Source organism: Gambusia affinis, linkage group LG21 (genome assembly GCF_019740435.1).
Source record: "Gambusia affinis linkage group LG21, SWU_Gaff_1.0, whole genome shotgun sequence".
NCBI lineage: Eukaryota > Metazoa > Chordata > Actinopteri > Cyprinodontiformes > Poeciliidae > Gambusia > Gambusia affinis.
Genome location: NC_057888.1, coordinates 9,560,886 through 9,588,640, shown reverse-complemented (window position 1 = coordinate 9,588,640; position 27,755 = coordinate 9,560,886). Strand labels below are relative to the sequence as shown.

At 37.8% G+C, this 27,755-nt stretch overlaps 2 protein-coding genes across 3 annotated transcripts; both read left to right on the top strand.

Moving 5' to 3' along the window:
* Positions 1-14,937: 14,937 nt before the first annotated feature.
* On the top strand, positions 14,938-15,613 carry LOC122824664 (zinc finger BED domain-containing protein 4-like). The gene is made up of 3 exons (XM_044105526.1): positions 14,938-15,106; positions 15,212-15,507; positions 15,578-15,613. Exons 1-3 carry the CDS (start codon positions 14,938-14,940, stop codon positions 15,611-15,613), a joined length of 501 nt encoding a protein of 166 aa, XP_043961461.1.
* Positions 15,614-18,720: 3,107 nt separating this feature from the next.
* On the top strand, positions 18,721-25,471 carry si:ch73-206p6.1 (phospholipid scramblase 1). 2 transcript variants are annotated; one of them, XM_044105368.1, is made up of 7 exons: positions 18,721-18,832; positions 19,464-19,553; positions 20,091-20,133; positions 20,209-20,429; positions 21,497-21,658; positions 22,049-22,210; positions 23,671-25,471. In XM_044105368.1, exons 2-7 carry the CDS (start codon positions 19,485-19,487, stop codon positions 23,698-23,700), a joined length of 687 nt encoding a protein of 228 aa, XP_043961303.1. In that variant the 5' UTR covers positions 18,721-18,832; positions 19,464-19,484; the 3' UTR covers positions 23,701-25,471. The 2 variants fall into 2 exon arrangements, with proteins under 2 accessions (XP_043961303.1, XP_043961304.1); XM_044105369.1 differs by having other exon boundaries at positions 18,831-19,004.
* The last annotated feature ends 2,284 nt before the right edge of the window (positions 25,472-27,755 follow it).

The window sequence follows — 27,755 nt, the reverse complement described above, 5'->3', positions numbered from 1 at the left end:
GTCTTTTTCCTCTTTTATTGCCTTTTCCTGTTTAGATGTGTATCAAACAGTCGTTTAGGGATCATCTTCTTTGCAAATTTGCATTTTCTAAACATTCAGTGGTGTGCCTTATTTATTTTAGTCCTAATACGTGCAAATAAATCTGAAATAAATAGATGTTTTTGCTGATTTCTATAATGTGCGATGTTGCGTTTTGCACAGACCTGAAGAAAAAGCTTGTGCATGTGCTTTTCTGAGAGGGATACATTTGAATAAACAAAACTGACTTGTGGAATAGGGGGAGAGGGAGCCATTTAGCTGATAAGGCAAGGAAGGCCCTTCAGGTGTCTCCTGCTCCACTGCTGTGTAAATGAGCTCCAATTAAACAGGCGGCCCCTTGCTCTGGGTCTCCCCGCAGCCCTCCCCAGACTCCTCCATCGCTAAAGCCTCCCCCAGCCCCTTGCTGCTCGCCGTAAGGCCCAGCCCACCCCACGACTCCTGCAGCTGCTCGCTCACTCCCAGTCTCTGCTTCTAACTCACACTGCGTGACCCAAAGGCCTGCTCGACTTGTGTGTGTGGGCGTGTGCTTGTGTGTGTGCATGTGTTAACAGTTGTCTATTGATGTGTTTGCTTGTCTTTGCATTTCTCTGTGTTTGGAAGCCCAGCAGCATTTCAGCCTGTTGTCATCTCCTGATAAGTGACAGAGCGATCCAAGTGCCGCACCCCGACGTCAAGTTGCTTTGTTCACACTGCCGTTATTGCTCTGAAATTAAAAACTTTGTTGTTTAAACATGAAATGAATAAAAAAAAGACGAATTTTGTTTGAAAGGAATCATTTCCTTATAACCCATGCACCCATATGTTATGAAATCTAGAAGCATCTTTTGGCCAATGACAGAATGATAACAGTTTGCAAACATCATCTGATTCCTCAGAAGGCCTTTGACATGCAACAACAGGGGCCAGGGAGCAGCAGGCATTTTGGCCAATTAGACAAGGTGGTGATTTAGGTGACCAGATTGGGAAAGTCACTGCTGGCTGCTGGCCAGGCCACTGGGTTGCAGCCTTCGGATAAGAAAACCATGCCACAAGTTCCTAGAGGACCAAACCATCAAGAATCAAGTTTTAAAAGTATTGCTGCAACATTCAAAGTAAAGTATGTTGGGTCAGCAATTCTACTTTTTATGCAAAATTAATGTATCTAAGAATAGCATTATATATATATATATATATATATGTCTCAACAGTTTTGTCAAACTGTTGAGACAAGCTAGGTCCAATTAATCTTATTTATTAATTATTAGAACAAAAATTAGCTGTAAATATAAGATAATATGAGCTGTATCATTACCTCTTATCATGAGTTTGTGGCTTAAACTTGATATGCTCCTCTAGCAATGTTTAAGGCTCTTACTTTGAAGTAAGACAGGAAGTAGTTCTTGAGATTTCCATTGTGCGATTTACCACTTTTGAACTGAGTGGCAACATTTTTGTCACTCCAGAGGAAAGAAGTAACCGGGTAAGCAACTAACTTCTAACAACACAATAATTAATATTTGCTTTGAATCTTCATAATGGATTTTAATTAATGGGCTATTAAGATCATACTGAGTCTGAACTTCTTTTTTTTTTTTTTTAGCTCGAAATCTATGAAAAAAACTCAACTGGATCACTTGATAAATTGAAAAGGTTATCTTTTAAAAACATTTCAAGATTTATAAAACTTTTCTTCTATTTCTGATAGACACTGCGCTCATTAAAACTACAGTGGTTGTCAAAACTTTTAAACTTACTAATTCAAAGCAAGCATTTTGACAGCCAGACAAGCTTCCTCAAAATCCAAATGTTAGCAGACAAGCCAACCTTAGCTAATTATTTCTGTAGTACAACCTGAAAATGTACAATTATGTTTTGTACAGGGCAATAAAAGGATTAAGTGTTAAAGTTTAAATGCATCAATACTACTCCCGTCTTGTGGTGTTGAAAATTCTGTCTGCATAGAATCTAAAATTGCCTCTGTTTATATCAGAGCCACTTGTCAATTTGCTTCCCAGATCGGTCCCACTTACCATAAGAGAAAGAAACAATTACCTGCTTTCCTCAAGGCATATAGGCCCTGTCAGTGGTGCCTCGTGCATAATACATACCTGACATTCTCCAAACGTCACCTGCCACATGTAACCAGCCTAACAGTAAAAGGTATTTGTCTGCACCCCTGCTGCTCCAAATGCTAGATATTTAAAATTAATGGCAGAGATTAAGATACCTTAAAACCCACAAATGGTATATTTAAATATTAAGTCACATGTAATTAAGCAGGAAGAAATATTCATTCCTGTTGTTAGGGCAATTATAACAATTTCCATTAAGGGATTTCTCAGCTTGGCTTTTGTTCTGAGCGATAGTGATTAACATTACTTCTAATTGAAGTCATTTTCCCAGACTTGGGTTATTTCTCATCCCTGGCCTTAGAAAAAGAGAAAGCTGGACAGAGTGCCAGCAGCAGGTGGTGGTGGAGGTTTTAACTATTTGATTTTCTCCTCTCTGGTTTCTTCCTGTGAGCATATTTGACTGTGCATAGGGGGGTCATCCGCAGGGGCCTGTTGTGGTCAGTTTTCCCAGAGGGAGAGGTGAATCAGTGGACAGTCGGAGATGAGGACACAGTGGGGAAACGCCACTGGGGTTAGCAGCTATTTCCTTACATCACTTAGGAAAAAGAAAGGGATTAATTGTGTGATGTCCACCTTGGTGGATGGTAACCGCTCGCTAAAAATCACAATGTTGTGTTTTCCTCTAACCAGACGACCCTATTAAAATGACAGTGGGAGTCAATCTTTTAAAGTGAGTTCAAAATTAGTAATTTTATGGATAACTTTATGAAAGCTCTAACTTTTACCTCAACAAGAGCATTTGGTAGCTTAATTTAAAATCAAACATGTTTCAGAAGGATATAAATCAATTGATTGAACTTGAACTGAGTGGCAACATTTTGGTCACCCCAGAGGAAAAAAGGTAATTGGGTAAGCATCTAACTTCTAACACATATATAAAGTTGTAAGATATGAAGCTTTGGCACTTCATATCGGTTTTTAATTAAACATGTATATATAGATATTTATTTATTTATTTATTTATTTATTTATTTATTTATTTATTTATTTATTTATTTATTTATTTATTTATTTATTTATTTATTTATTTGTGGTTTATTTAGTTGAGGAAAACCAGAATGTTTTGTCATTATGGACATTGTATACCTCAAGCAATAAGCTCCAACATTTAAGATAATATGCATCTTGAATGTATAGTGCTCTAATTTTGACACAAAGCAGTGTTCTTTTGGGGTAAAGGGTTGTCTTTATGCTCTAAAAATACTTTTGCTATTTTAAGATGGTTTATGTTATATTTTGAACCTGCCAACATATTGACTTATGTAGGCTCCACTCAGAATTCTAACTGTAGAGCGCTCCAACAGGGCTTGTAAGTGGGAGCACAGATTACGGAAATTGTGACATAAACACTTTGCGATCAAGGAGATGATAGAGTAGTTTATTTCCATAGTTACCATAGTGACCATGGTAACTACGGAGGACCTGCTGAGATCCACAGGTGACACGGGAGGATCTAGACAAAACACATTTTAAGTCTGGCATTCCTCAACTTAACTTTTTGGAAGAGTAGTAAAAAGAAACTCATTGTTAAAGAAAGTCATAAAAAGTCCCATATGCAACTTCTTATGACTGTGGTACCATTTGCCACAAGTCATGTGGGGAACGAAGAGCAGATCCACTTGTCAGAAAAGTCCAAAGTTGAATTTTTTGGCCTATATGCAAAATGTATTTGAAAGGTAATATTTCTCACTGTACATACCATCTCCATGGTAACAGATGGTAAAGGCTGCATGATGCTGTAGGGATCATGTTCCTCCTTAGGGACCAGGAAGTTGAAGGAATAATGGCCAAAATTTGATACCGTTGTTGTGCAATGCTGACAGGGACACCGGCTAAAAGACAAGTTGTTAAAATTGCAAGTAAATGCTATGGTACATTGTATTGAGTGAGAGAGACAGAATACAAGCGCTTACCATTCCTTTTAGTTTACATTTGTAAAGCATATTGAAAGCATTCTGCCATTTTCTCTTTACGTCATCAATTACTCTGTGTTGGTCTGAGATAACTGTCATAAAATCCCATTAAAATCAGTTTTAGTTTGATGTGAGGTTGTGACAAAATTTAAACTTCAAGTTCAAGGGCTATAATACCTTTGCAATGCACTGGGTAGCAGTGACTACCAACCGCATTATCAATTCCATTTTTGGGAGAAGACTTCAGGAACATTAAGATGCACAAAGCCAAGAAAGGTTCTATTTTTAAAATTCTGGTAGTTCAAGAATGTTTTGCATTGGCATAGATTTTGACTGGACATCCCCACATAACAGCAGCAGCAAAATTACTCTATTCCTAGTATGTATGTTTTAAAGTCAAGATCATTTTAAAATCAACATTTCTGACAATAGCATGGAAGGCTGCAAGAGTCTGCTTAAGAACTGTCTGAGATTGCATGAAGAGTATATTAGCCTTCCTTGCCATTGAACTAAGTCAGGGGTTTCTGAAAGCCTTTAGAACAAACCAGAGGAGTAAGTACTAAAAATTTCATGTACCTCCATGTTGGCCAGTAGTTTCAAACAAAACTGAAACTGGTTTCTTCATGAAGACAGAAAAAGGGAAAATACTCTTCCTATCCATTAGGAACACAGTAATTGACATATCCCTCTTTATGGTGCATGGTTGGGTTTGGTGTAACTTCTAAATCCACTTTACTACTTCAGACATTATTCATGTTATTTTGGGAGTTTTTGTATTTATTTGGTTTTTTTACAAATGTTCTTGAGCACATCTTATAATATAAATGGTTCACTTATTTATGGTGGGCTATGTTGACACTGCAAATGTTTACTAGCTCCTAAATGGGGTATTAATAACTGCCTACGCTGAAAATAGATCTTTGTATTGCTGAGGTGGGCAAATAATAGAGGACAGAGCAGCAAGACTGAGTAAGGTTGACATTGTCAGTCAAACTGATAAATTGGTATATTGAATGTCTGTTTTGGATGACAAGTTCACAACTGCTGTTTGTCATTTATCAGGATTGTCATTCATCACTCCCAAGCTATTTACCAATTGATTTGTCAAAACCAAGCCAAATATCCAAAATATCTTGATACTTTCATTAGCTGGTGTCCATGCCAGATAGTGAAACTCTATTTCCAAATGTGTCTCAGTGTACGTAATATGCCTGTACACTGTTATGAGTGACACAAGTCTCTCTTCGGCAGCGCTGTGACCCGTTTTAAAGATCAACGCCATCCCATGAGCGTGTACGCAGCAGTTGTCCTCACTGAATGTTATTACAGAGAGAAGGAAGGTCAGACTGCTGCCTTGATGATACATGGGAAGCACTTTCAGATTAAAGAAAAAAAAGTCTTCCCTTTTTTTCTGCCGTGTCGCATATTGACCTTGGCATTTTTGACAATAGCATCCATCACACGAGTAAAACCGTTCCAACAGGCAACGCTAGTCCTCCAAGCAGCCAAGTGAATCAGATTAAGGAATAACACCAGTAGATGGATGCTTGACGTCAAAGAAACAGAGGGATCAGTCTTCCCATTCCGTATGCATTCCACTTCCTCTGCTAACCCCCCACATACTCACAGCCTGGCTGGATTATGTTTCTCCACTTTTGACACTAATGATTAACGGCTGTGAGATTACAGCGATTTTTTTTTAATCGATCCACCAGCACCGAAGGGGTGATTAATATAGAGGAGCATTGAGAGATTGTCAATTTAATCATCTGTTGACCACATGGTCAATCGGTTTAGAAAATGATGGTGCTTTGTCTCCATGATGACAATTACTCATGTAATTTCAGCACAATTTGTACTCTTGGGAATAATGTTTTTACTGTAATTTAAAATATATATATATATATAAATAAATATAATACATTTAATAAACTTTAAATATTTCTCATCCATCAGTATGGGCTTGCAGACATATTTGTAGCTATTAGTACTAATGAAATACACATTCACCCCTTTGATATTACTGCGGAAGATTTTGTAAGAAATGTCTATATCTAAAATAACCTGACAGAAGCAATATCAGGATAAAACATATATATATATATATATATATATATATATATATATATATATATATATATATATATATATATATATATATATATATATATATATATATATATATATATATATATATAAATAAAATAAAGCCACTTAGCTTGAAGTTGAAGATACATATAAATCTTGATATAAAATTTGTTCAATTTAATAAAAAAAAGTGCTAGAATAAAAATATGTTTTATTTTTAAAAATCAGCAACACTAGTCAGTAAAATTTAGGAATAATTCAAGCTTCATGAAAAAATACAGGGCTTAAGAAAAGCTAACTCTCTCTGCTCTAATATAGAAAAATGTTAAAATTTACAAATTGCATGAAATAACTCCATCTTATTTTTTAAAAAATAAGCTGATTAAATTGTTTAAATAAACCTAACAAACTGTTAGGAAATTGCCTTTTTTTCCTGAGTAGCTACGATCTCCTCGACTGCTGGGATTTCCTGGTTTTTGTGGTGGAGTACAAGCAGCACAAAAGCCAAAGCTTTATACAGAGCCACCATGGAAAAAGACATTAACTCTGCACGCGTAGATGTGTGTGTGCATGTTTCAGAGAAGGGCTGCACTGCAGCACTCAGCTGGGAGCATCCAGTCACTGACCCCTGTCTTCCCAACTGTGTGGAGAAAACTCTTCAGCGTACATATGTGTGTGTGTGCGTGTGCCGGGGTGAATATGAAAGAGGAAGAGGAGTGTATGTCTGCAGGACAGAAAGTCAGTGAGACAGAAGTACAGCACAAAGAACAGAGGAGCATTGTGCACCTCAGGCCCTCTCGTCCACATGCTGTCTGTACACAGCCCTAGGAGAAGTCCTGAACCGCACCGGCCTTTGCTCTTTGCACTGACACTGACTCACACAGGGCAACATGGCGGGCCTCACTGTGTTTTTTCTGGCTTGACCAGGTTCCTTGGACTCCTGAAACTGTAAATACTCAAACTGTCGGTTTTCATGGAGCTGTTTCTTATTTAACCATTTTCCTTTTTTAAATTCAGTTGTGCATTTTATTCAAAACTGAGTCCTGTAAATATTGCCTGTTTGCCTAAACTTCAAAATGTGTGATTATAAAAATAATAGGTGCAAATGTAAATTAAAAGCACATATAAATTGCATTTTTACAAAAAACCAAAACTCCAGTAAACACAATCACTTAATAAAACATCCAGCTGATGAAAATTATTTGTGAATAAAAGTCTCAATATAACCAACTGGAAAAATGTAAATGCTAATGAAATTTACAAAGTACCTAATAATGATAAGACAAAAAATTTTGCACAATCCACAAAAAAGTACAAAAAAAATAATAGCATTTGCAAAGCTATTCCTTTCCCGTCTGCTGCTGCAACCAAATTTGAAAATAAAAGCCTCTGATTTTCTCCTTTATTGGTCTCAGTGTGATGGGTGTTTTCTACAATCAAATTTTACTGTGTGCCAGCAGGACCCTGTGTCCATGGGGACTCTCTTGAGAAAGAGGTGAGCACCAAGTGCTTCCCCACTCATGCCATCACCACCACACTGTCATGGCTTTCTGTCCCACTTTACTTTGCGTTGCATTCACCCTCCCCAGATGCTGCAAAACAACAGGATGGCACCGCAACAGCTGCATGATCTGCAGCTCTGTCCACTTAAAGCTTATTTCAAACAATTTACTGAAGCTTTTATTCATGCTGGTTTGACTACAATGAAAGAAAACGTCTGACCTTTTTAGCAACTTACAAACTACCCTAAAATGAAGATAATACGTTCATTGTTTCCTCTTTTTGAAGAGTGGCGATATTGAGTAGCCATGTAGGTCTGCAATGCACCGAACAACATCAAACATGGAACAGGAGCACCCTCTACTTATCGAAAGCCAAAATGCAGGATTTTACCATCCTCCCAAAATCCTCTCTATTCCTACGGCTGCAACTGTCCGAGAGCCAAGCCGCGGGTCCTGCTCTCCGCAATTTTAACAGAAACCATGAGAAAGGAAGCAGCTTTAAAGGCTTCATCAACTGTGACCAACCGCCGTCAGCAGTAACCCGTGTTATACAGGCCTCAGTTATGACACCCTCAAAAGGCTGCCCCTGGGGAGGCGGGCGACAGGGAGGGGTTACAAGCGGGGAACAGGGCCTCAGAAGTTTCCCACCTTCCCTTGAACCACAGCCACACACCCTCGGCAGGAGGCGGACAGGGCCAGCTTTGAAAAATAACACCTTTGTGATCCCCTGTCTTTGGGGATGGACCGTGGCCTGCAGATGGCTTTGGATAGTCTGTGTGGATGGATGAAAAAGAGAGAAAAGAGCAGGATGAGGAGGAAAAGCCAAACTGAAACCTCCAACATTAGGATTTTTTTACTGTCCAGGTTTATATTTTTTTGTTTGTTTGTTTTTTGTAGGGATTTGTATTCAAAACCATACTAATTATCTTCATCTACCCAAGTAATTTTGATTAACCTTTGCACATAGATGCAAAACATCTGTCAATACAAGGTTAACATAATGGCAGCCTGATGGCTGCATAAGTAGCTTGTAAATGTATTGATTCCCTTTAAAGGTTTTCATATTCTGTCATCTCTATTAAAAAATAGAACAAAAAATGTAATAGATAATTATTTAGCCTAGGAAAAATTATGCATGGTTTGAGTATTTTTTTTTTCAGATCATAAGATCATAAAAGTGATGTATAATTTTTTTCAGCTCCTTATACTATTGTCACCATGTACAATTCAGTTCTTCCAATTGCCTTCAGAAGTCACCTAGTTAGCAAAGAGAGTTTAGAAAAAACTAGACTCCCTTTGCCATTTGATAGTCTAGTCTAGAATATTGTCCTCTTATTCAATATTGTAAGAAAATAACTTTGAATAAATCACAAAATGGAGACCAAGGTCTACCGCAGATATTAATATCTGTGTAAAAGTTATAATTAATAACATTGTGGAGGTGTTTAAAGCAGTGTTAGATTATAAAATCATAAGCTATCAATGTTTTCCAGAGTGCCTGTTAATTCATCATCTCAAAGTGGAAAGAGAATGATAAAACGCCAAACTTACCAAGACATGTACACCAACTAAAACTGACCGACTGGACTGGGCAAGGTAAACATTCATAAGAGAAGCAGGAAAGATATCCACAGAAACTCAGGAAGAATTTAAAAGACCCACTGCTCAAATGAAGGAATTTGTTGACAGGACAACTATTTAGTATTCTTATAAGAGACACAGCATGTTTAAAAAGGTGAATTGGTTGAATGAAATGTAAACTTTTTTAAGAAAAATGCATCTGCTATAAACAGAAGCTGGCCAGGTTCTATGTGAAGGTGGATAAAATGTAAGACTTGAGACTGTGGTGAAGGTTCACCTTCTAGTTTGGCAACAACCTCCAAGCTCCATTGTAATGACTTAGATCAGAAAATATTCATGTGTTGACTTGTTTTGCAATTGGACATGCAAAACATGGTCTCTAGATGTGCACAGCTGGTGGAAACATCTTCTAAAAGACTGATACTGCAATGAAAGTATGTGTAAGTATCTAATTGAAAGACTGAATACACATTTTAGATTACTTGTGTTTTCATTGCTGCTGGCCTTTTCTGTATTGCTTTATACAGAAAAGGCCATAGACTATAGTTACTATGTTTGCTATAGTAACTATAGTCAGACTATAGTTACTATAGTCTGACTACCATGTGTCAGTTTTCTCCAAGTTAATTATGCCTCTGTCTTGGTCTATTACATGATATCACAACAAAATGCCTCATAGTTTCTGGTTTTATTTTACAAAATGTGACAAGTTCAATAATTATGAATACTTTGCAAGCCACTGTAAACCAAGTCAAACAGAAAGACACAGACATTCAAAAAGCACTTCCAAGTTATGCAGTGGAAGATGAGCTTCAATTGACCCAAACTGCCCGACAGTATTGAATTAAAAACATCAAAGTCATTTCTAAACTTTGTATTGAATTTTAGCTGGGGTCTATTCCACTACAATTTTATTTTTTTTTAAATAAAGCAGTTTTTTTTTTTTTTAGTAGTTGCCACAGGTACAGCATTGCCGCAACATGATTTTTCACTCTCTTAAGGCAGAAAATGTTTTCATGCAGACACTTTTCTATTTCCACACTTTTGAACTTCAAAATGTATTGGTTCTCACCTACAAGAAGTGAAGTTACAGCTTTCAAACACAAGCATGCTGCTTGCAAAGGCAGCACGGGTGTAAGTCTGGAAGAAGACAGTGTCTTGTGGAGGCTTGTGTTGCCTCCAAACAGCTGTGGTTGCCTCTTTTGTGTTATTTGGAGGGCCTGTTGCCCCCTTCCCTATTCACGGCTTTCAAACCAGTCTCACTCACTTCTCACTCCCTGGGTTCCTCCTCACAGGTCATAAATTAAGCTGAGGGAGGGGAGGCTAGAGATCAGAAGGGGAGAAAAGATCAGTCAGGGCCTTATTTCAGTTACACAGTTAAACATGAAAAAATACTGTTTCCAAGAGTTTCCCAGAGCAACTTGTGAAAGACATTTGTAGATTGGTAATTTAGCCGGAGCGATTAGGTTCATCTCGTTGCTGTTGACAATATATGTTATTTTAATGACCACAATTGTGGCGAAGAGCTTCTGTGATGCTGTGCATATGTTGGTGTGCAAGAAGAAGGGTGGGTTGTGGAGTCGCAATATGGTTATGGTGACAACCAAACAGCTTCTCCTGTCAAAACAAAGCCTGCTTGTGGTGAATTAAAGCCAGTAGCAGCACAGTTCCAACCTTTTTGTTGCCAAGGACTTGAGCTCAGATGGACCAAAGTCTTATTTTCGCTTCCTATTTTTTGGGCTAAAGAAGCATAATAGACACATTGTATTCAGTAAGGTTGGCAGAACATACTGTGACAATGACTTAATGACATGAATAGGAGAAATATTGCACAGTTCAGCGGCTCACTTCACATGCTATTATCTCCTTTTGTGATACGGAGAGGTCAAAATTATGAAATATCATGTGGCACATGTGAGATCTATTCAGCGATGTCACAAAAACTCCCAATGCAAAAAAAAAAAAAAAAAAAAAAAAAAAGAAAAAAGAGAAAAGCGTTAAATGGCTTTGCATGGCTGTGTACGGAACCATATGGACACCTCCACATCTCCTCATTTCATACATGTTTCTTTTGACATCAATAATGCCTCGGTATCCAGTGGCGTCTGGAACGCATCCAAAACAATTATAAAGTTGCCTTGGAAACTGAGGTCCTGTGCCAGGGCGAGGCATACTGTCTGCGCTCAGATAACCACATGGAAAGTCAGAGCAAACAAAGCACTTGACAGGGGTGCAGAAATGAGAGAAATGAAGAGACAGAGGGAGGCGAGGGATGGGCAGAGGTGGAGAGACAAAGATGGAACAAAAGCCGGGTTTTTGTGGGGGAATAAAAAATATAAATGATTAATTGGAATATTTTTAAACTAGGGTGTGAATACTTCAAGAAAACCAGTCACCACAATTCCATAAGAAAAGTAAATTATTTCTACACTGAAGATCAAAATCGTTTCAAGGTTAAGCGGCCCCTTCAGTGACACTCAATTTTCTATGTACAACATAGGGGCTAGATGCACTGTAACCTTATATGCTAACCTAACGAACAAGAGAATGAAAGTGGTGTAATGGGGGTATTTTTACATTCATCTTTAGGCTCCTCATTATGCGGCCAATCTGACAACCTCGTTAGGAGTGCAGGAAAGATTACCCAAGCGTATAAAGAGCAGTACCTTTACACACAAAAAATAAGAGCAGAGAAGAAGAAAAGGAATCTTAGAATAGGTAGGAATGTCAAGTGCAAAGCCTCTATGATTGGTACACACATGCATATTATCCAAAGGCTTTACCCCAGTGGGAGTAAGTGGGCTGTGGGAGTCAGTAAGTCAATCTGACTGGCTTTCAAAGACCCCTGACTGTCCAGTCTGTTTATTCAGATGAGAGCAACTATTTCACAGTCACTGCATCACTTTGTTTTGATCACAATGATGAATAACACGTGTTTTGTTTCTCTGTGAGCAGTTTATAAGATAAAGAAACATGTCCGTTTGGGTCCCAATACATTAAACATTTTTATTTTAGTTTTAAAACACCAAAGTTGTCTATTGCTTTACCCACACAAGGTCACTATAAGCGATGGCCATAAAACCAATCAATTAAAACACATTTTTAGGCATTTGCACCTGAAGTGTCAGCAGATCTGTGTGCGAGTCATCATTTGTTCTCATTAGCGTTGCTTGAAAAGAATCAGTAGCCCTTGAGAAAATCAGGTAATTTGTATTCGCAAATAAGGATACTCGACCAAACAACGGCACACAATTTATTAAGCTGCAGCAAGTGCATTTGTGTGCATCTGTGTGCGCTGAGTAGGGTTGAGTTCAGCCCTTTGCAACTAAAGGGGTAACTCCAGCATTTGGCCAACGTTACCCTGTTAGCTCAACACTGCACTCTAGTGGACGCAAAGTGTCATAGTGCAAATTTAGAGTGTTTTATGTTTGTTCTTTGATATCATTTAGAAGAAAAAATAAGGTTTTGTGCAGAATATTCTATTATTCAGTTTTCCTACTCTAGGACAATCTAACAACTTACTTAATTTATGCTTTAAATAATTAATATGCAACATTGCAAGCTTGAAATTTATTCTCAGTCCACTTTGCAAGCAACATATTAGCTTTAAATGCAATACCATGCAATACATTTAAAGAACATTTGGAAATGCAATGCGGAAAATTGTGATGACAATTTTGTTTATGATCACCTACGTTTTCCAAACACTTCTATTTTTTACCATTTCACCATGTCCTCTCAGCTCTCTGTGAGCTGTAGTATCTCATCTTCCACAACATACGCATATCAGGCGTGAGCAATAAAGGCTGTTAGAATTCATTCAACTGGCCAAATATTTCATCAACATGCAGAGCATGAGTGCTTAAATTTGAGAAGATTTTGCTGGCTTTACTTTCAGCTTAAAATTGTGAATAAAGTAGCCAACCAAATATTACATCCAAACAATATTTTGAGACATAGAATATTGCAAAAACTGATAACAAGTAGTGATGGGCTATCTGAAGCCAGGCTTCGAGGCTTGTACCGAGTAATAAGGGGGCGTGTCAATGAAGCCCCGCTTCGAGGCTTGTGTTGTCTTGTTGAAAACCACGTGACTGGCAACAAACGAGGCCTCACGTTGCATGGGTCACGTGACTGCTTCATTTTGCGTGTCGGTTTTCAAAATAAAAGCGCGATGAATCCTGTTGCTTCGTGGGTTGTAGTAGGTGGTTTGGTATCAGCAGAGCAGTTTTCATCAGCACTGGTTGAAATGGAGCCGTCAAAAAAGAGAAAAACCTCTCAGATGTGGGAGTATTATGACATGACAGATCACAATAAGGTTTGTATAATGTTTGCCCAAGATCTGACAACATTTGCCTCATTAATAGTGAGTTGTTAACTTCCACATCCTTTTATTTCAGGTGAAATGTTTGCTGTGTGACAGGGTGTTGGTCTACAACAACACATCATCAATGATTAGGCATTATAGGGCCATGCATGAAAATAAGCACACTTCAGACACAAGAGACACCAGCCAGAGTATGACATTGTTTTATGTTTTGTAAATTATTTCATTCATATTTATATCTATCAGTATATTATTGTCATTTAAATTGTTTTATATATATGCATCTTGCAGGTTCCAGGAAGCAGGTGCTAGATGAGGCTGTGGCAAATCTGATTGTAAAGGATTCCCAACCTTTTTCCGTAGTGGAGGATGAGGGCTTCAGAGAGCTCATTCATTTGCTGGATCCAACCTATGTTCTTCCTAATAGAAAGGTTTATATGTGTAATCAATAACAGCTAATGTGGTAATTTGAAATCATTTCAGTTATTAAAATGAATAATTTTGCTTTTTATTTTAGGCATTAAAAAAGATGGTGGAAGAAATTCTACAAAACAAAACAAAAGGCCAAAGAAGACATCCAAAAGGTGACTGCCGTCAGCCTGACAGCAGATATGTGGACGTCCATGAATATGGAAGCGTACCTGGCCATAACATGCCACTTCATTGACCCCAATGACAAACTGAGCATTGTATTAATTGGAGTGGAGCATTTCCCTTCCACTCACACATCTGAAAATCTGGCCAGGGTAGTGCATAATCACATGGTGAACTGTCTGGTGACTGATGCAGCTGCTAAGATGATTGCATGTGCTAAGGCATTAAAGATCAGGCACTCCATCTGCATTGCTCATGGACTGAATTTATTAGTCCGAAGATCATTTGACCAGATCCCTGACCTCTGTGACATCCGCGCAAAGGCTAAAAGAATTGTGGCATATTTCCACTCAAGCACCACAGGTAAAGAAAGGCTAGAAAGGACTCAAATACAGATGGGAAGACAATCACAAAAGCTCATAATCGATGTGGACACATGCTGGAACAGCACTTACCTTATGTTGGAACGTCTGTTTCAACAAAAAGAACCTGTGGCCGCAGCCCTCACAACACTCAAAACTGATATAATCCTTTTGGCTTCTCAGGATTATGAGATAATTGAGGAGTCCTTAACCGTGTTGTTCCCATTTTTCCAAGCAACTTCAGAGCTCTCTGAAGAGAAGAGTGTCAATATCCAAGGTTATACCTTTAATGAACATGCTGCACCATGCAGTGCTTACAAAGATGGCAAATATAAAAAATGATGTTGCAAGACTTCTGTCTGAAAACCTATTGAGGCGTGTCAAAGAACAAGTTGCAAATATTGAATCATTGTCATGACAATGGCCACCTTGCTGGACCCTAGGTTCAAAACTCTTGGTTTTCTCAGTCAAAGCAAAGCACAAGAGGCGGTAAGGCGGCTGAAAGCAGAATGTTCTGCACTGATTGCAAGCAATGAAGGTGTCCAGCTGCAGGAATCAGGAGATGCAGGAGAAGGCACTAGCAGATCTTGTGAGTTTTTATATATTTTGAAATTTTCTTGTGATATTTGTACTACTGTATTTCAGCTCTTGGACTTTTGTATTATCTGTAATAATCTTTTGTTTTTATTTATAGGTGAACTGTGGTCTCTGTTAGATACTACAGTGGACCAGAAGAGGCGTAGCTCCAATGCCACAGCAGATGCCATTGTTGAAGTGGAGCGATACCGTGCTGAAAAGAACCTAAGGAGACATGAAGATCCATTGGAGTATTGGCATACACAGAAACATGTGCATCCCCACTTGCACTGTATGGCACTGAAGTTCCTCTGTTCACCTGCATCATCAGTGCCGTGTAAACGAGTTTTTTCCAAGGCGGGGGAGGTCCTCTGCCGACGAAGAAACCGTCTAAAACCTGAAACAGTGAAAAAAGTCCTATTCCTAAATAAAAACAATTAAACCTAAAATCCAGAAATTTCTATATTTTCTTTTGTTTGATCAGGAGATGCATCGAAATCACACATCAAAAGCAGACTAAAAGCCATTAGAAGAGACAAACTCTATGTGTAAATTAATATTAAGAATCAGAACTAGAACTCCCAGGAAGAGATGATTTTAAACAAATTCTGTCTTTAAGGAAGCAAGTTTCAAGCTCAAAGTATACAGAGTCTACAGCAACAGTCACTCAGTTCTCAATACATTAAAGTAACACATATCTTCATTGTCTAATACGGCGGTTTTCAAAGTGTGAGGCGCGCCTCCCCTGGGGGGCGCCAGAGCACTTTAGGGGAGGCGCGGTGCGAGGGAAAAAATAAACCGGAAAAGCTATCTGCTTGCTGTCTACTGGTGTGAGAGAAACGTCTTTTACGCACACAATCAACTTTGTGGATTTAGGAAAAAGTTGGTACTGTGGGGTGCGCGTGTGGAGCGGGGATCAGTTGTCTTCCTGCAGCTGGAGGGGGGCTCACCCTTTCATACTTTGAAAACCCCTGGTCTAATAAGTCCATGACATAAAAGAAAACCCAACACCACCACTGATGGTGAAGGATCAGATTGGCTACAAATCATTTTAATAATTAAAACATGACAATTAAATATGATTCTCCTCTTACTAAACATGAGTTTGATGAAAACCTTGTGACAATATTGCATTTCCTAATTTTTGGAAGTATGATCCAACTGAGTAACAAGGCTGTTACAGTTTCACCAGCAGATGTCACTAGTGAGTGATGAATGAAGCATCGAGTATATGAACTTTTTTCAACACTTTGCGTTGGAAAGCTTCATTGCTTCATGAGGCTTCACTTGCCCATCACTAATAACAAGTAACTTCATACATTACCTTTTTCGCATTGCTATCCCATCACTTGGATGAGAACAACCAAGGCATAGTGTATTAAACAGGATAAAGCAACTGTTTTTAAGGTTACTGCATTTAGTCAGGGGTCTCAGACTCCAGTCCTAGAGGGCCGCTGTCTTGCAGTTTTTAAATGTGCCACAGGTAGGTACAAAACACTGGAATGAAATGTCCTAATTACCTCCTCCTAGTGTAGATCAGTTCTCCAGAGCCTTGATAATGACCTAATTATTATATTCAGGTGTGGAGCAGCAGAGGCACATCTAAAAGATGCAGGACAGCGGCCCTCAAGGACTGGAGTTTGAGACCCCTGATTAAGATATATATTAGCTGGGATGAATATAAAAATCTACACTAATTTAACTTAATACTTAATCAAAAACAGAATTACATGACTTACAAAAAATATAAAATATAACATGGCATTGTTTCAACTTTAACTTTTGAATTCCCACACTTCATGAAGAAAGAATAGTTTCTCTACATTTAACTTTAGCTGGGCTCACTTTACTTATGATCTGAACTACTTTATGAGTCAACAAGCAACATGCACTGAATATTATTCAACCAAACCTAGAAAAAAACTAATAAAAACAGGAGTAAGGTCTTCTAATCACCTAATCCCACAGGACTTCCCCAGCACGGGTTGGCATCCTGCCAATCTAAACGTCTGCTGATAAAACGTACAACTACTAGCAGAACGGTGCACAGGAACCGCAACGCAGTGTTATTTTCTGATAAAACAAAAGGTAAACATTTTAGAGAGTAGTTTTCATGTGTTTTCACTGTGTACTAACATTAAGAATGATGAAATAAAATTAAACAATCACGACTGAAGTCCTGCTTTTAGCATTAACATTTGCGCCTGAGGCTAACAGAAAGTCCGCCCCAAAACCAACCCGGAAGCAACGCCCCCCAAATAAAGGTTCCGCTTCCCCACTAATGCTCCCATCACAACCTCAGGAAAACACTATAACTGCAGACAGAATCCATGCAGTCATGCATCCATCCATCCATTTTCTGTACACCCTTGTCTGGGTGATTTATTGTAAGTAGAACTGTGTTCGGATCTCTGCGGGAGATTAAGATCTTAAAATTTTACCCCATCAAAATTAATCCACCTTACGAGCCATCTTCAGCTTTATATGATGACATTTTTTTGCTCAAAAATATTATTTAAAGGCTTAGAAGCCTCTAAATAATCACATAGACACAAATTTACTATGTAGACTGTAATATTAAAACACTGAGAGAAAGGTCAGGGGTTATTGTTCATAGTTATTCTTCATTAAGCTAATCCACACCAAAAATCTGGAATTCTGCTTTGTAAGGACACAGTGGATGGTTTTCTTCAGCATACTAATGACCAGATGGCCATTGCACGGGAGTAACTCATGGAAGAACTTGAGTTTTAGGTTGACAAATTTCAGCATAAACTCCTCCTGACACTGTAAACATCCTTCAAAATTTGGAGTAAGCAATGGAACCCCCAGATATGGTAAAAACCCCTAGTGCTAAATGTTTATCCCACCAACCAGAAATCTGCTTCTAAATGCTTCACTTTGACAAATTTAATAAATGTTTTAAAAAAAAAATTCTTGTCGAAAGATAAATTAAAAGTAGTAATCCATGCCTTTGTAACGAGTGGGCTGGTTTGTGCTATAACTACTTGTAACTTGGATTTATTAAATATTTATAATCCCTTCAATTCATACTGCTGCACATTTTTTAACAGGAACACAAAGAAGAGTGCATGTTCCTCCAATTTTATCCTCTCTGCAATGCTTGCATGTCCATTTTAAAGTTCATTTTCAAATTTCTTTATTTGTTTTTAAATTTAGATGTTTAGATGATCTTGCCCCTCCCTGCCCCTCTGATCTACCACACTTAGTTTTACTCTTATTAATTTTGTCGGTTTTAAATTGTCATGTTTTGTTACAACAAACAAATATATAAAAAATTGCTCTCTCACTATGCTGAAATTTAGTTGTGTTTATGTAAATATAGTTATATACATTAGGAATTATAGATTTAAACTTTGGCTCCAAGAGTGGCCAACAATAAATTCTTATTGTCTATTGTTGACTTAAACTTTATCTCTGAGTTGATAATAAGGTAGAAAAACAGATGAAACAGTTGATAGGTGTATGTTGTTGTTATTATTTATGGATTTCCTGCAAAAGAAACTCCCAGCTTTCAACACATTCGTGTGCTCTATTTATTTCCGCTCTAGTCGCTTTTATTCGCTTCTGTTAGCTTAGATCTACTGTGCTATATTCCCATTGGCGCAGGAGACTAGGAAGTGCTGTGACGTCGTCCAATCAGATTATAGGTTTATTCCACAGCTTTGCTTCCATTCTGAGTGACCCGTTATTATTGGAAGTAGCACGTCAAAGATAGGTGAGTATTTATTTTTCTAGCGTTTTATTTCTTGGTTTTAATGTGGAGTTTCAAGCTGTGGGCGATACGCGTGGAAAAAGTAGTCTAACGGAAAGCTTTGCACGAGTGTTTCAATGAAGAGGTTGGCAGATGAGACGTCGGTGTGCGCTCGATTCTCTCCAACTGACGAGACGTGAGGAGTAAACATGCATAACACGACCCGTCTCCATTGATGATGCAACCTCCACACTGGAGGGACACGGCTGGTGTGCCCTATTGAGGAAGTTCAGGTTTAAGTCTGTTGTTCGCGTGTTAACTAAAGCAAATCAGAAGATTTCCCATGCTGCCGAGTTATATCTGGAAGCTTTTCACTTCCAGATATAACCAGGAATGTCTGTGTCGCCCACCAGCACGTAGACCCCTGTAGCACTGAGCTCCCCCGGGCGACACTAATGACTAGAGGGAAAACACACTTCCTCACTTTTTTCATATTTAAAGATATTCACTTTTATTTATTATTTTTTTAATGAAGCAAAGACACTCTCCGAATTTCCTCATTTGCGATGGTTCAGCATTTGTTTATGACTGTGACCTAAATTATCACAAGATGGCGCCAGTTTGCTGTTTTAAACAGTTTCTTATACATCAACAGGTCTCCCAGCATTCTGAAGACATGAACATGTACAGTGTGCCCAGCCCAGGAATACCAGGGTGTCCCCCAGGATTAGAGTACCTGACAACTGTAAGAGCATATTCCCCGTGCACTTTGATATCCATTGAAAAAGTTAAAAGTATGTTCACAGTGCTTTGCGCAAGTAATCACCCCTCTGGGCATTTTTGTTTATTTTTGTTACAACACAACATGTATTTAAATGTCTTTATTTAATCTAATTTCTAGATAATACATCTGCACAAAATATTCTAAGTTGGTGAAGTGAAATAAATAAATATTTGTATATAATAATAGCAATAACTTAAAATATGCAGGTATTCACCCCTTTTTACTAAAAAGGGGTGATTACATGCAACTAGAACATTTCTAAAACTAAAACACGTGACCTTCAGAAGTCACGTTTGATGAAATGAACTACACCTGTATGTCACATGATCTGTCACCGTACACCTTTGGTATCACTTCATGCATTGTCTCATTTGTCCAAGCTTTGTGAATCCTGTCACATAAGGTCTAAACCATCCCTCCCCCTATGAAACTCCCTTCTTTGTTTCTATTTTTATTGGTTGCATTAAAAAAATGAAACACTTATATGTGGTTTTCCAGGTGGATCAGCTCCTCATCAAACAGAAGGTTGAGGTTGTTGAAGGTACAATATATAGCATGAGTATTTTCCTTTTTTTTCTGAAACAACAGCTAATGTTGTATGCTTCAATTCACACAGCCCTAGTCGGTTTTGAAAGCAATAACAAGTATGAGGTGCGAAACGTCATGGGTCAGAATGTGTTCTACGCCGTCGAGGAGAATGACTGTCTGAGCCGGCAGTGCTGCGGCCCCCTGCGGCCCTTTAACATCCATGTCCTTGACAACTTTGGCCAGGAGATCATCAGCATCACCAGGCCGCTGAAGTGCATGTCTTGCTTCTTCCCATGCTGTTTGCAAGAAGTGAGTTCAATTGTCTGGTCACGAATTGGATCTTGGAAATTAAATGGGAGCATTCAGATGTTATTTACACTGCCTTTCACAAGTATTCAGCACCTTTTTTTACACTTGGCACATTAATTTCATTATTACATTAATTTCATTTGGACTTTATGTGATAGACCCCGATAAAGTAGCAGGCTTGTTTGGAGTAGAAGAAAAATTATGCATGCTTTAAAAAAATAAAATAATAATAATAATAATAATAATAATAATAATAATAATAATAATAATAATAATAATAATAATAATAATAATAAATAATAAAATGATGAAAGTTTCAGGAGACATTTTACTTCTATGTCCCTAAATAAAATACCACCCAAACCTACGAAGGTTTGTTTGTCCGGTTCAATGCACAGTCTGAGCCTGGAGAGCTTTAAAACAGGGAAGAGGCCAGTGATCGCTGCTGAGAGCCACAACTCAGATGGGAAAATCTGTTGGTAGCACAAATCATCATTTTTCACCTGTACAAATTTGGCCTTTATTGACAAGAGACAAAAATACAGTTCTGAAAGTAAAGCCAGCAAAATCTTCTCAACAGGACACATTAAACAGGTATAAGAAGGTGCTTACGTCAGATGAGGCCATCAACAAACATTCTGACCTTGCAAAACACTATGTGTGTCTATAGCCACACAAATCCTAATCTAACCATTCCATGGTAGGGTTAGTGGTGGCAGCACCATGGTGTGGGGATGTTGTTCTTCAGCCTGGACAGGAAAGCTGGTCAGAATTGATGGGAAGATGGATGCAGCTAAACACAAAGAAGAAAGTGGCTGTAAAAGACTTGAGACTCAGGAGTAAGTTTATCTTCAAGCAGGACGACAACCTGCTTAAACAAATCTTATTTAAGAACTGTTAAATAAAATTCTAATCAAATAGGTTTACTTTTGTGGCATCATGTCAAAACATTCAAGGTTAGTGATACTTATGCATGGCACGATATTTGTTCTGTATGTTTTGCATGTATTTTGAAAGCATGGTGGTTTAGGGTGTCAATACCAGTCACATTTCTCTGCTTCTTACAGCTGGAGGTTCAGGCTCCACCCGGTAACACAGTGGGATATGTGATACAGCAGTGGCATCCATTGTCTCCAAAATTTATTGTAGCAAATGAACACAATGAACCTGTACTGAAGATCCATGGGCCCTTCTGTGGCTGGAGCTGCCTTCCTGATGTTGACTTTGAGGTGGGGCTCTTTATTTAAATGATTTGAATCCTTCCTAACAGTCTAACAACTTTTCCCTTTGACAAATGTCAGGGAGTTTCCAGTGAGGAACAGGACACACTCAAATTTTGGTACAATCTGCCCTTTGTTCTGTGGTTCATATAGTTTTATTAGACTGAGCCGTGAAGCGGGGTCGGGGTCAGAGATGTAGATGTTTTACAAGACCCTGAGGATGGGAAAACAAAACATGTTTTATGGCCATGATTTCTCCCCCAGGTCTTTGAAGACTTTACAGAAATAAAGACATTCCTTTGGCCATAAGTAGCAATAAACATGAATACAAACTGCTCACTGATCCTTATCCTATTTCAGCATACTTCTTTTCTATGTCCTGGATGCTTTTTGTCACAGATTTTGACAATGGACGAAGTCAGCAAGATTGGAAAAATCAGCAAACAGTGGACAGGACTCCTACGGGAGGCATTCACAGACGCTGACAACTTTGGCATCCAGTTTCCCATGGATCTGGATGTGAGGATGAAAGCTGTAATGATCGGTGCATGTTTTCTAATTGTAAGTGCAGCATCAAAACATTTCATTTATATATATATATACTTATAGCAGTAAATCAGCCTAAAATGTGATGATGAACTGTAATGTCAAGATCTTGTAAAGGATGCAGTTTGGGGATTCTCACTTTGTAATTTGCAAGCAAGAATCTGTATAAGTGCGGCTGCCGCAGACGCCATGGCCTCATATGACCCTGCTCTCATTGGGAATGTTTCTTGTTGCTGGTGGTCAGGATCTTCATGGAGTTTCTAATTAGATTACCACTTATGCTACATTTAGTATTATTTATGACCTAAAAAGAACCCAGTGACATTAAATCCAAGACTGTTTGAGCTACAGTTTGGATTAAACGTTTACATGGACCTACAAAGGCCAGGAATGCCTTTTTAATTTGGGGGTTTCGATAATTTATTTGATTATTTTTCTTAGACAGTGTTGAATTTAGAAACTTCTTCTTCCCCACACAGGGTCAATTGTTTATATACGCCCAATTAAGTATTTAAGTAAATATCATGAGGCAAGTTGACCACAGGCTTTCTGTAATCTAGCAGCTTGCTAGAATCATGCTAGCAAGCTGCTAGCATGATTTTGGTTGTCTAAAGGTGTAGCGAGGCAGAATCAGAGGGGTATTTCAGTTAGTTTTCTAACTTGGACTTGACTGTTGAGGGTGGTTTACAAATTTCCAGTAGGGCTTGGCTTTCCGAAAGATCACTATTTTCCTATTTTATCCACTCTAAAGCTAGATTTGGTGTGTGCTTCAAATCATATAGAGAGGGACGGCGATGAAGTCCTTCTTACTCATAATTCCTTCTATTTTGTGCGAGCACTGCAGCAAAAGAACCCAACAGCATAATGCTACCAACATTCAAAAGTTGAAACAATGTTTATTGGTTGGAAAATCTCACCTTCACTCCTCCAAACATCTATCTTATCCTAAAAATTTAATTATTGTCTCATCTAATGCATTAGTCCTTCCCTTTTGGCATCTGCAAAGTTCAGATGAGCTTGAAGGTGTTGACATTGGATTGAGGGCTTCATTCTAGTCCTTTAGCATTTCATTACATGGTCATGTTAAACTCTCATTTATTGTTTTTAGTTTTACATAAAATCCAGATCTAGAGTTAAACATTGGGTACAGTTTGGCATCACTATCCCAAACTCGCATCAAAATTGACTTTTGAATAGATAAAGCTGGTTACTATTAATCTTTTGAAGTGACCTCCCCAAAGCCTTCACTGCAACTGTGTTTTGTGGACCAGACTTAAAAGTTTAGTCAGCACCTGGATCAAACTAATAATAATAAAATAAAAGTAAAATAGGATTTATTGTCTAGCTGTCATTTTCCATTCAGTAAATGTATTCCAAGCTCTTTTATAATACATTTCCACCCAATAAGTGTTACATGAATACCAGTTTTAGTTTTGGCTTCATTAACACTTTCTTCTTGTTCTCGTTAACAACAGGATTTCATGTTTTTTGAGACTTCCAACTGAGACTAGGAGCCAAGCAGGATTTCTACATCACATTCTTGGTGGAACAAGGCCACAAGCCATGATGATCAGTCCCAAAATGCAGATCAATCAAACAAACTTCAATAAATGGGATACAAAAATGAGCCCAAAAGTTCTAACATTGCATGAACAATGAAATGTAGGAGGTTTGTTTTTGCTTCAGCTGCTCAGGTTTGTTTGTCATGTTTCTGTGACTGTGTGGGCTCTGTTATCATTATTATTTTTTGAATAGCAGTGATTGTATGGATGTTGCTGTGTTTATTTATAGGGTGTATTTACATGATGGTTACTTATTACATATTGAGCCTGAGTTTTAATAATTACTATGAAAGATTTTTTTACAGTAAGAAGACACTGGTTAAATATTTAGAAAAGGAAAAACAGCCATGTTCTGTTATACACTTTGAAAAAGTATGCTAATAGAATTTTGTCACTTCAGATATTTAACACACACATTGACAATTTTGTAGGTATGTTAGGTGGTGTGGTAACGGATTCATGTAATGTAGAAGTTTGGAATTGTGAAAAGCAAACAAGCTTTGAGTGTGTGTTAATTAATATATATACTGTAATGTTTTAAGGTTTTGCAGCATCTATAATTTTATTTACACAGTGTATATTTTATTTATTTATTTTTAGGGATGAATTGTAGCTTCCTATGACATGTCAGCAGTGACCAGGAGAGGGAGCTAGATAATTACTTAGTATTGCTTCATTTTTCCAAATGAACAATTTCAAAACTCACTAATAGAAGTTGGTTATCTATTTGTTATTTTTGCATACTAATCTGTATTTTTGGACAAACTCAGGTTGAAATGCATGCTTCTGTTCTGACTACTGCTGATTTTGAAAATTACGCACCTGCATTTAATTCTACATACATCAAGATGATTTATTTATTTATTTTTGTTTCCATCCTGTGGCGCATGCATGGCATGATCTGTATATCCATGTTCTTGCAGTTCCATTGTGATAGTTGTGCAGTTTAAATATTAGAAAGCATACAAAGCCAATAGGTTGTATTAAAGCCACTGGCAGCTACTTGCTCTTTGATCAAGAGGAAATGTAACCAGGAAGACATGGATTATGTTCTTAATAATGCCAACATTTTTATAGTCCTGTTTAGGGGTTTTATAATTTTTTGTTTTGTTTTGGCTTTTATACAATCCCCATCAATTTGCAAACTTTCATAACATGCCCATCTTAAGCCATTTTGTCATATTTAAGTCCTGAAATTCTGTAGACTTTTATTTTTGTAAAGAATACTGCCAGTTAGAGAAATTGATTATACCTGTGTAAACCTAAGATGTCCTCTGTCCACAGTGTTTTACTCTGCCTTCAGTGAGCCGACACTTACTTGTAGAATTACCATAAGTGGATTTAATTCACCAGATCTATATCCATTATTGATTTTCAGACTTTATGACTAGTTCTTGAGTTGGTTGTCTTTCTCTAATTTAATGGCATACAGATTACCAAGGTAAACCTGGTAAAATATCATTTCCCCTGACCTGATCATTTTACAGTGCAGTACAAGTTTGAGATGCTCAGATGCCTTTTGTTTGTGCGTAACCATCGGTTTGGGACAGAATGTATTGCAGTGTAACTTTTAAACAGATAAAGCCTGTATTCTACCTTTGCACTAATACTGTGAATTAACAAAATGTTTAGTCCTTGCAATGTATTGAAACTAAGCTTGGCTTAAATTGCGCAAATAGTCTGTAAAACCACCTCAATAAAATTTGCAAAATTGTTCAATTGCAACTTGTTTTATTTTTAATGAAGACTTTCCGGAAGCTGTCTATGGCATTGTATTTCCAGTCTCAAAAATATACATACACCCTCTCTGATATCTGGTTTTGTAGCCCTCCCTTAATTTCCTAGTTTGAGCTGTAACACAAGGAAGAATGTGAAAAAAAAAATAAAAATCTGCCCCTACGTGTTCATTTCTCTCTGACAGCGTCTAGCTGCATATCTACCAACAACTGGAAAACTCCCCTCACCCCCAGAAAGAAAACATCTCTGATTCACTGCTGGAAAACATTCATTTTTGATTAAACTGAATATTGTTCTACAAAATGAGAGGTTGAGCAATAGTCAATATCGAATGTGAGTTAGAGTCAGCAACCACAGGGATACATAGTTGTTAATGACACAGTGATTTGCTGCTTGAGAGATCTCAATCTGTGGGAAGTAAACACATTTTAGCTGGTGCAAGTGAGAAGATGTAAAGTGGAACATCCTGTTTTGACCAAAGTTTTAACGTGTTCTTATGGACACTTGTCAAAGCTTGGCTTCTCATAAACTGTAAGTTCTCTGTATGCTCTCTATATAGGAGTCAGGCAATTTAAACAAACAGCAGTGGAGACATTTTTGATTTGTTCTGTTTGACTGAATAGAATTTGCCAGATGGAACAGCTGTTGTACTCTGTTTACACCCCTGACAGATTCCCGTTGTATTGGGTGTTGACCATTTAGTTTTTAACCAAGCAGTCCCTGTTCATTAAACATATCTGAATTGTCTTATTTTTAAGGATGTGGACCTTAAATATAATTTAAATGCTATGATTATATTTTTTTTAATCAGAAGATTTTTTATTACAAACTGTGGTTCATAAACATATACAGATCTGAGCCAGTGGAGCCATTTCATCCTGTGACGAGTCATTCACAAAAAATTAATTTCATCATTCCTGCAACTTAGCATGCACTGGGAGCTCTGTGGAATCCATTGTGCTCTGTAATGGGGTGACTCTGTCCTGGTGTTCTCAAAGGCACTCACTGGAATTTGAGCTATTTGTGTTTCAAACATACTGGGACAAACACATGGCTGAATCCACATTAGCAAGCACAGTCTAAGAAAACAACACACCCAGTACGTTAAAGACAGAATCTGTAATTGCCACATAATTATTTACTTTACTCTGGAATGAGAAAGACAAATCAAGTATAAAAGAGGAGTTATAGTTAAGCTCTTTATAAGTCAAGCATTCTGTATTGGCTAAGTGGGTTGCACTATTTCACTCACTCATGTCCACAGTCAAACATGTTCATGACAACTTCATGATGTGGGACGATGCTTGCAAAGCTACAGAGTAATAATTAGCGAGCCAGTTTAAAAGCCGTCTGGATTTTTGACAGGTCTGGAAAAAAAAAGTCAGATTTCAGTAAAACTTGGTTCATAAGTTAAAGTGGCCCAGAGGACGCATAATGAATACAGGCCAAACTAGTCTCAGTAGTTGAACTAAAAGTTACAAAAAGCACTGACAAAAAAAGAGGTGGAAACATCTAAGAGTAAAACATTTGATTATTGCTTCCCTGCCTATCCAAACATTATAACCAAAAATGGACAAACAAAATAATGGCAACTTCTAACTCAACCAAAGCCACAATCCAATAAAACATAGATTCAAAAGCACTTCTTTAAGTGTGGCAGGATGCCTGTTGAAGGAAGTAGAGGATGGGACTTAGGTCCTGCCTCTGGGTTTGTATGTCCTAGGCAGCCAGTCAACCGTGAAGAGAACTCTCCATAACCCTTATAGAGAGCTCAATCATAAAACACACAGACACGGCTCAAAACACTAAAAATAAATTAACTTAAAAATCTAAAAACACACTACTGCTTCAAGTTTAAGTCCCAGTTGAAGAAAATCAAAAAGTATCCAGTGAAGAAAAAGTATCAAAGAAAAAAAAAAACCCACAATAAATAATCTAGAATTATCTTCAAACTTATCAAAATTAACATTCAGAAGAAAATTTAATAGTGTGCAGAAACATCTGATGAAAGTAAGTCTTGTTTCTCAAGTTAAATGGAAAGAAGACAAACAGTCTTGCAGGAATTTACAATTACACACACTAAGTCAAGTGTAGCAGCACTTATCGCAACCAAATCTTGACAAGGTGATTTGTCCACATTCCAACTGATTGTGCAAGTTTTCCTGTGGTTCTGATGTTTTTTAATTTTTCATGTTGGAGCCTGAGTCTCAGATGTCCTATGCAAATGGAATATCTAGGAGACAATCACAACTGATCAGCTA

Bases quoted from the DNA above. Each gene is read 5' to 3' on its own strand.
- si:ch73-206p6.1 (XM_044105368.1), top strand. From the start codon at position 19,485: ATGAACATGTACAGTGTGCCCAGCCCAGGAATACCAGGGTGTCCCCCA. The intron at 19,554-20,090 runs GTAAGAGCATAT...GTGGTTTTCCAG, and splicing joins GATTAGAGTACCTGACAACT to GTGGATCAGCTCCTCATCAA. The intron at 20,430-21,496 runs GTGAGTTCAATT...TGCTTCTTACAG, and splicing joins TCCCATGCTGTTTGCAAGAA to CTGGAGGTTCAGGCTCCACC.
- LOC122824664 (XM_044105526.1), top strand. From the start codon at position 14,938: ATGGCCACCTTGCTGGACCCTAGGTTCAAAACTCTTGGTTTTCTCAGT. The intron at 15,107-15,211 runs GTGAGTTTTTAT...TTTTATTTATAG, and splicing joins AGAAGGCACTAGCAGATCTT to GTGAACTGTGGTCTCTGTTA. The intron at 15,508-15,577 runs GTCCTATTCCTA...TTGTTTGATCAG, and splicing joins AACCTGAAACAGTGAAAAAA to GAGATGCATCGAAATCACAC.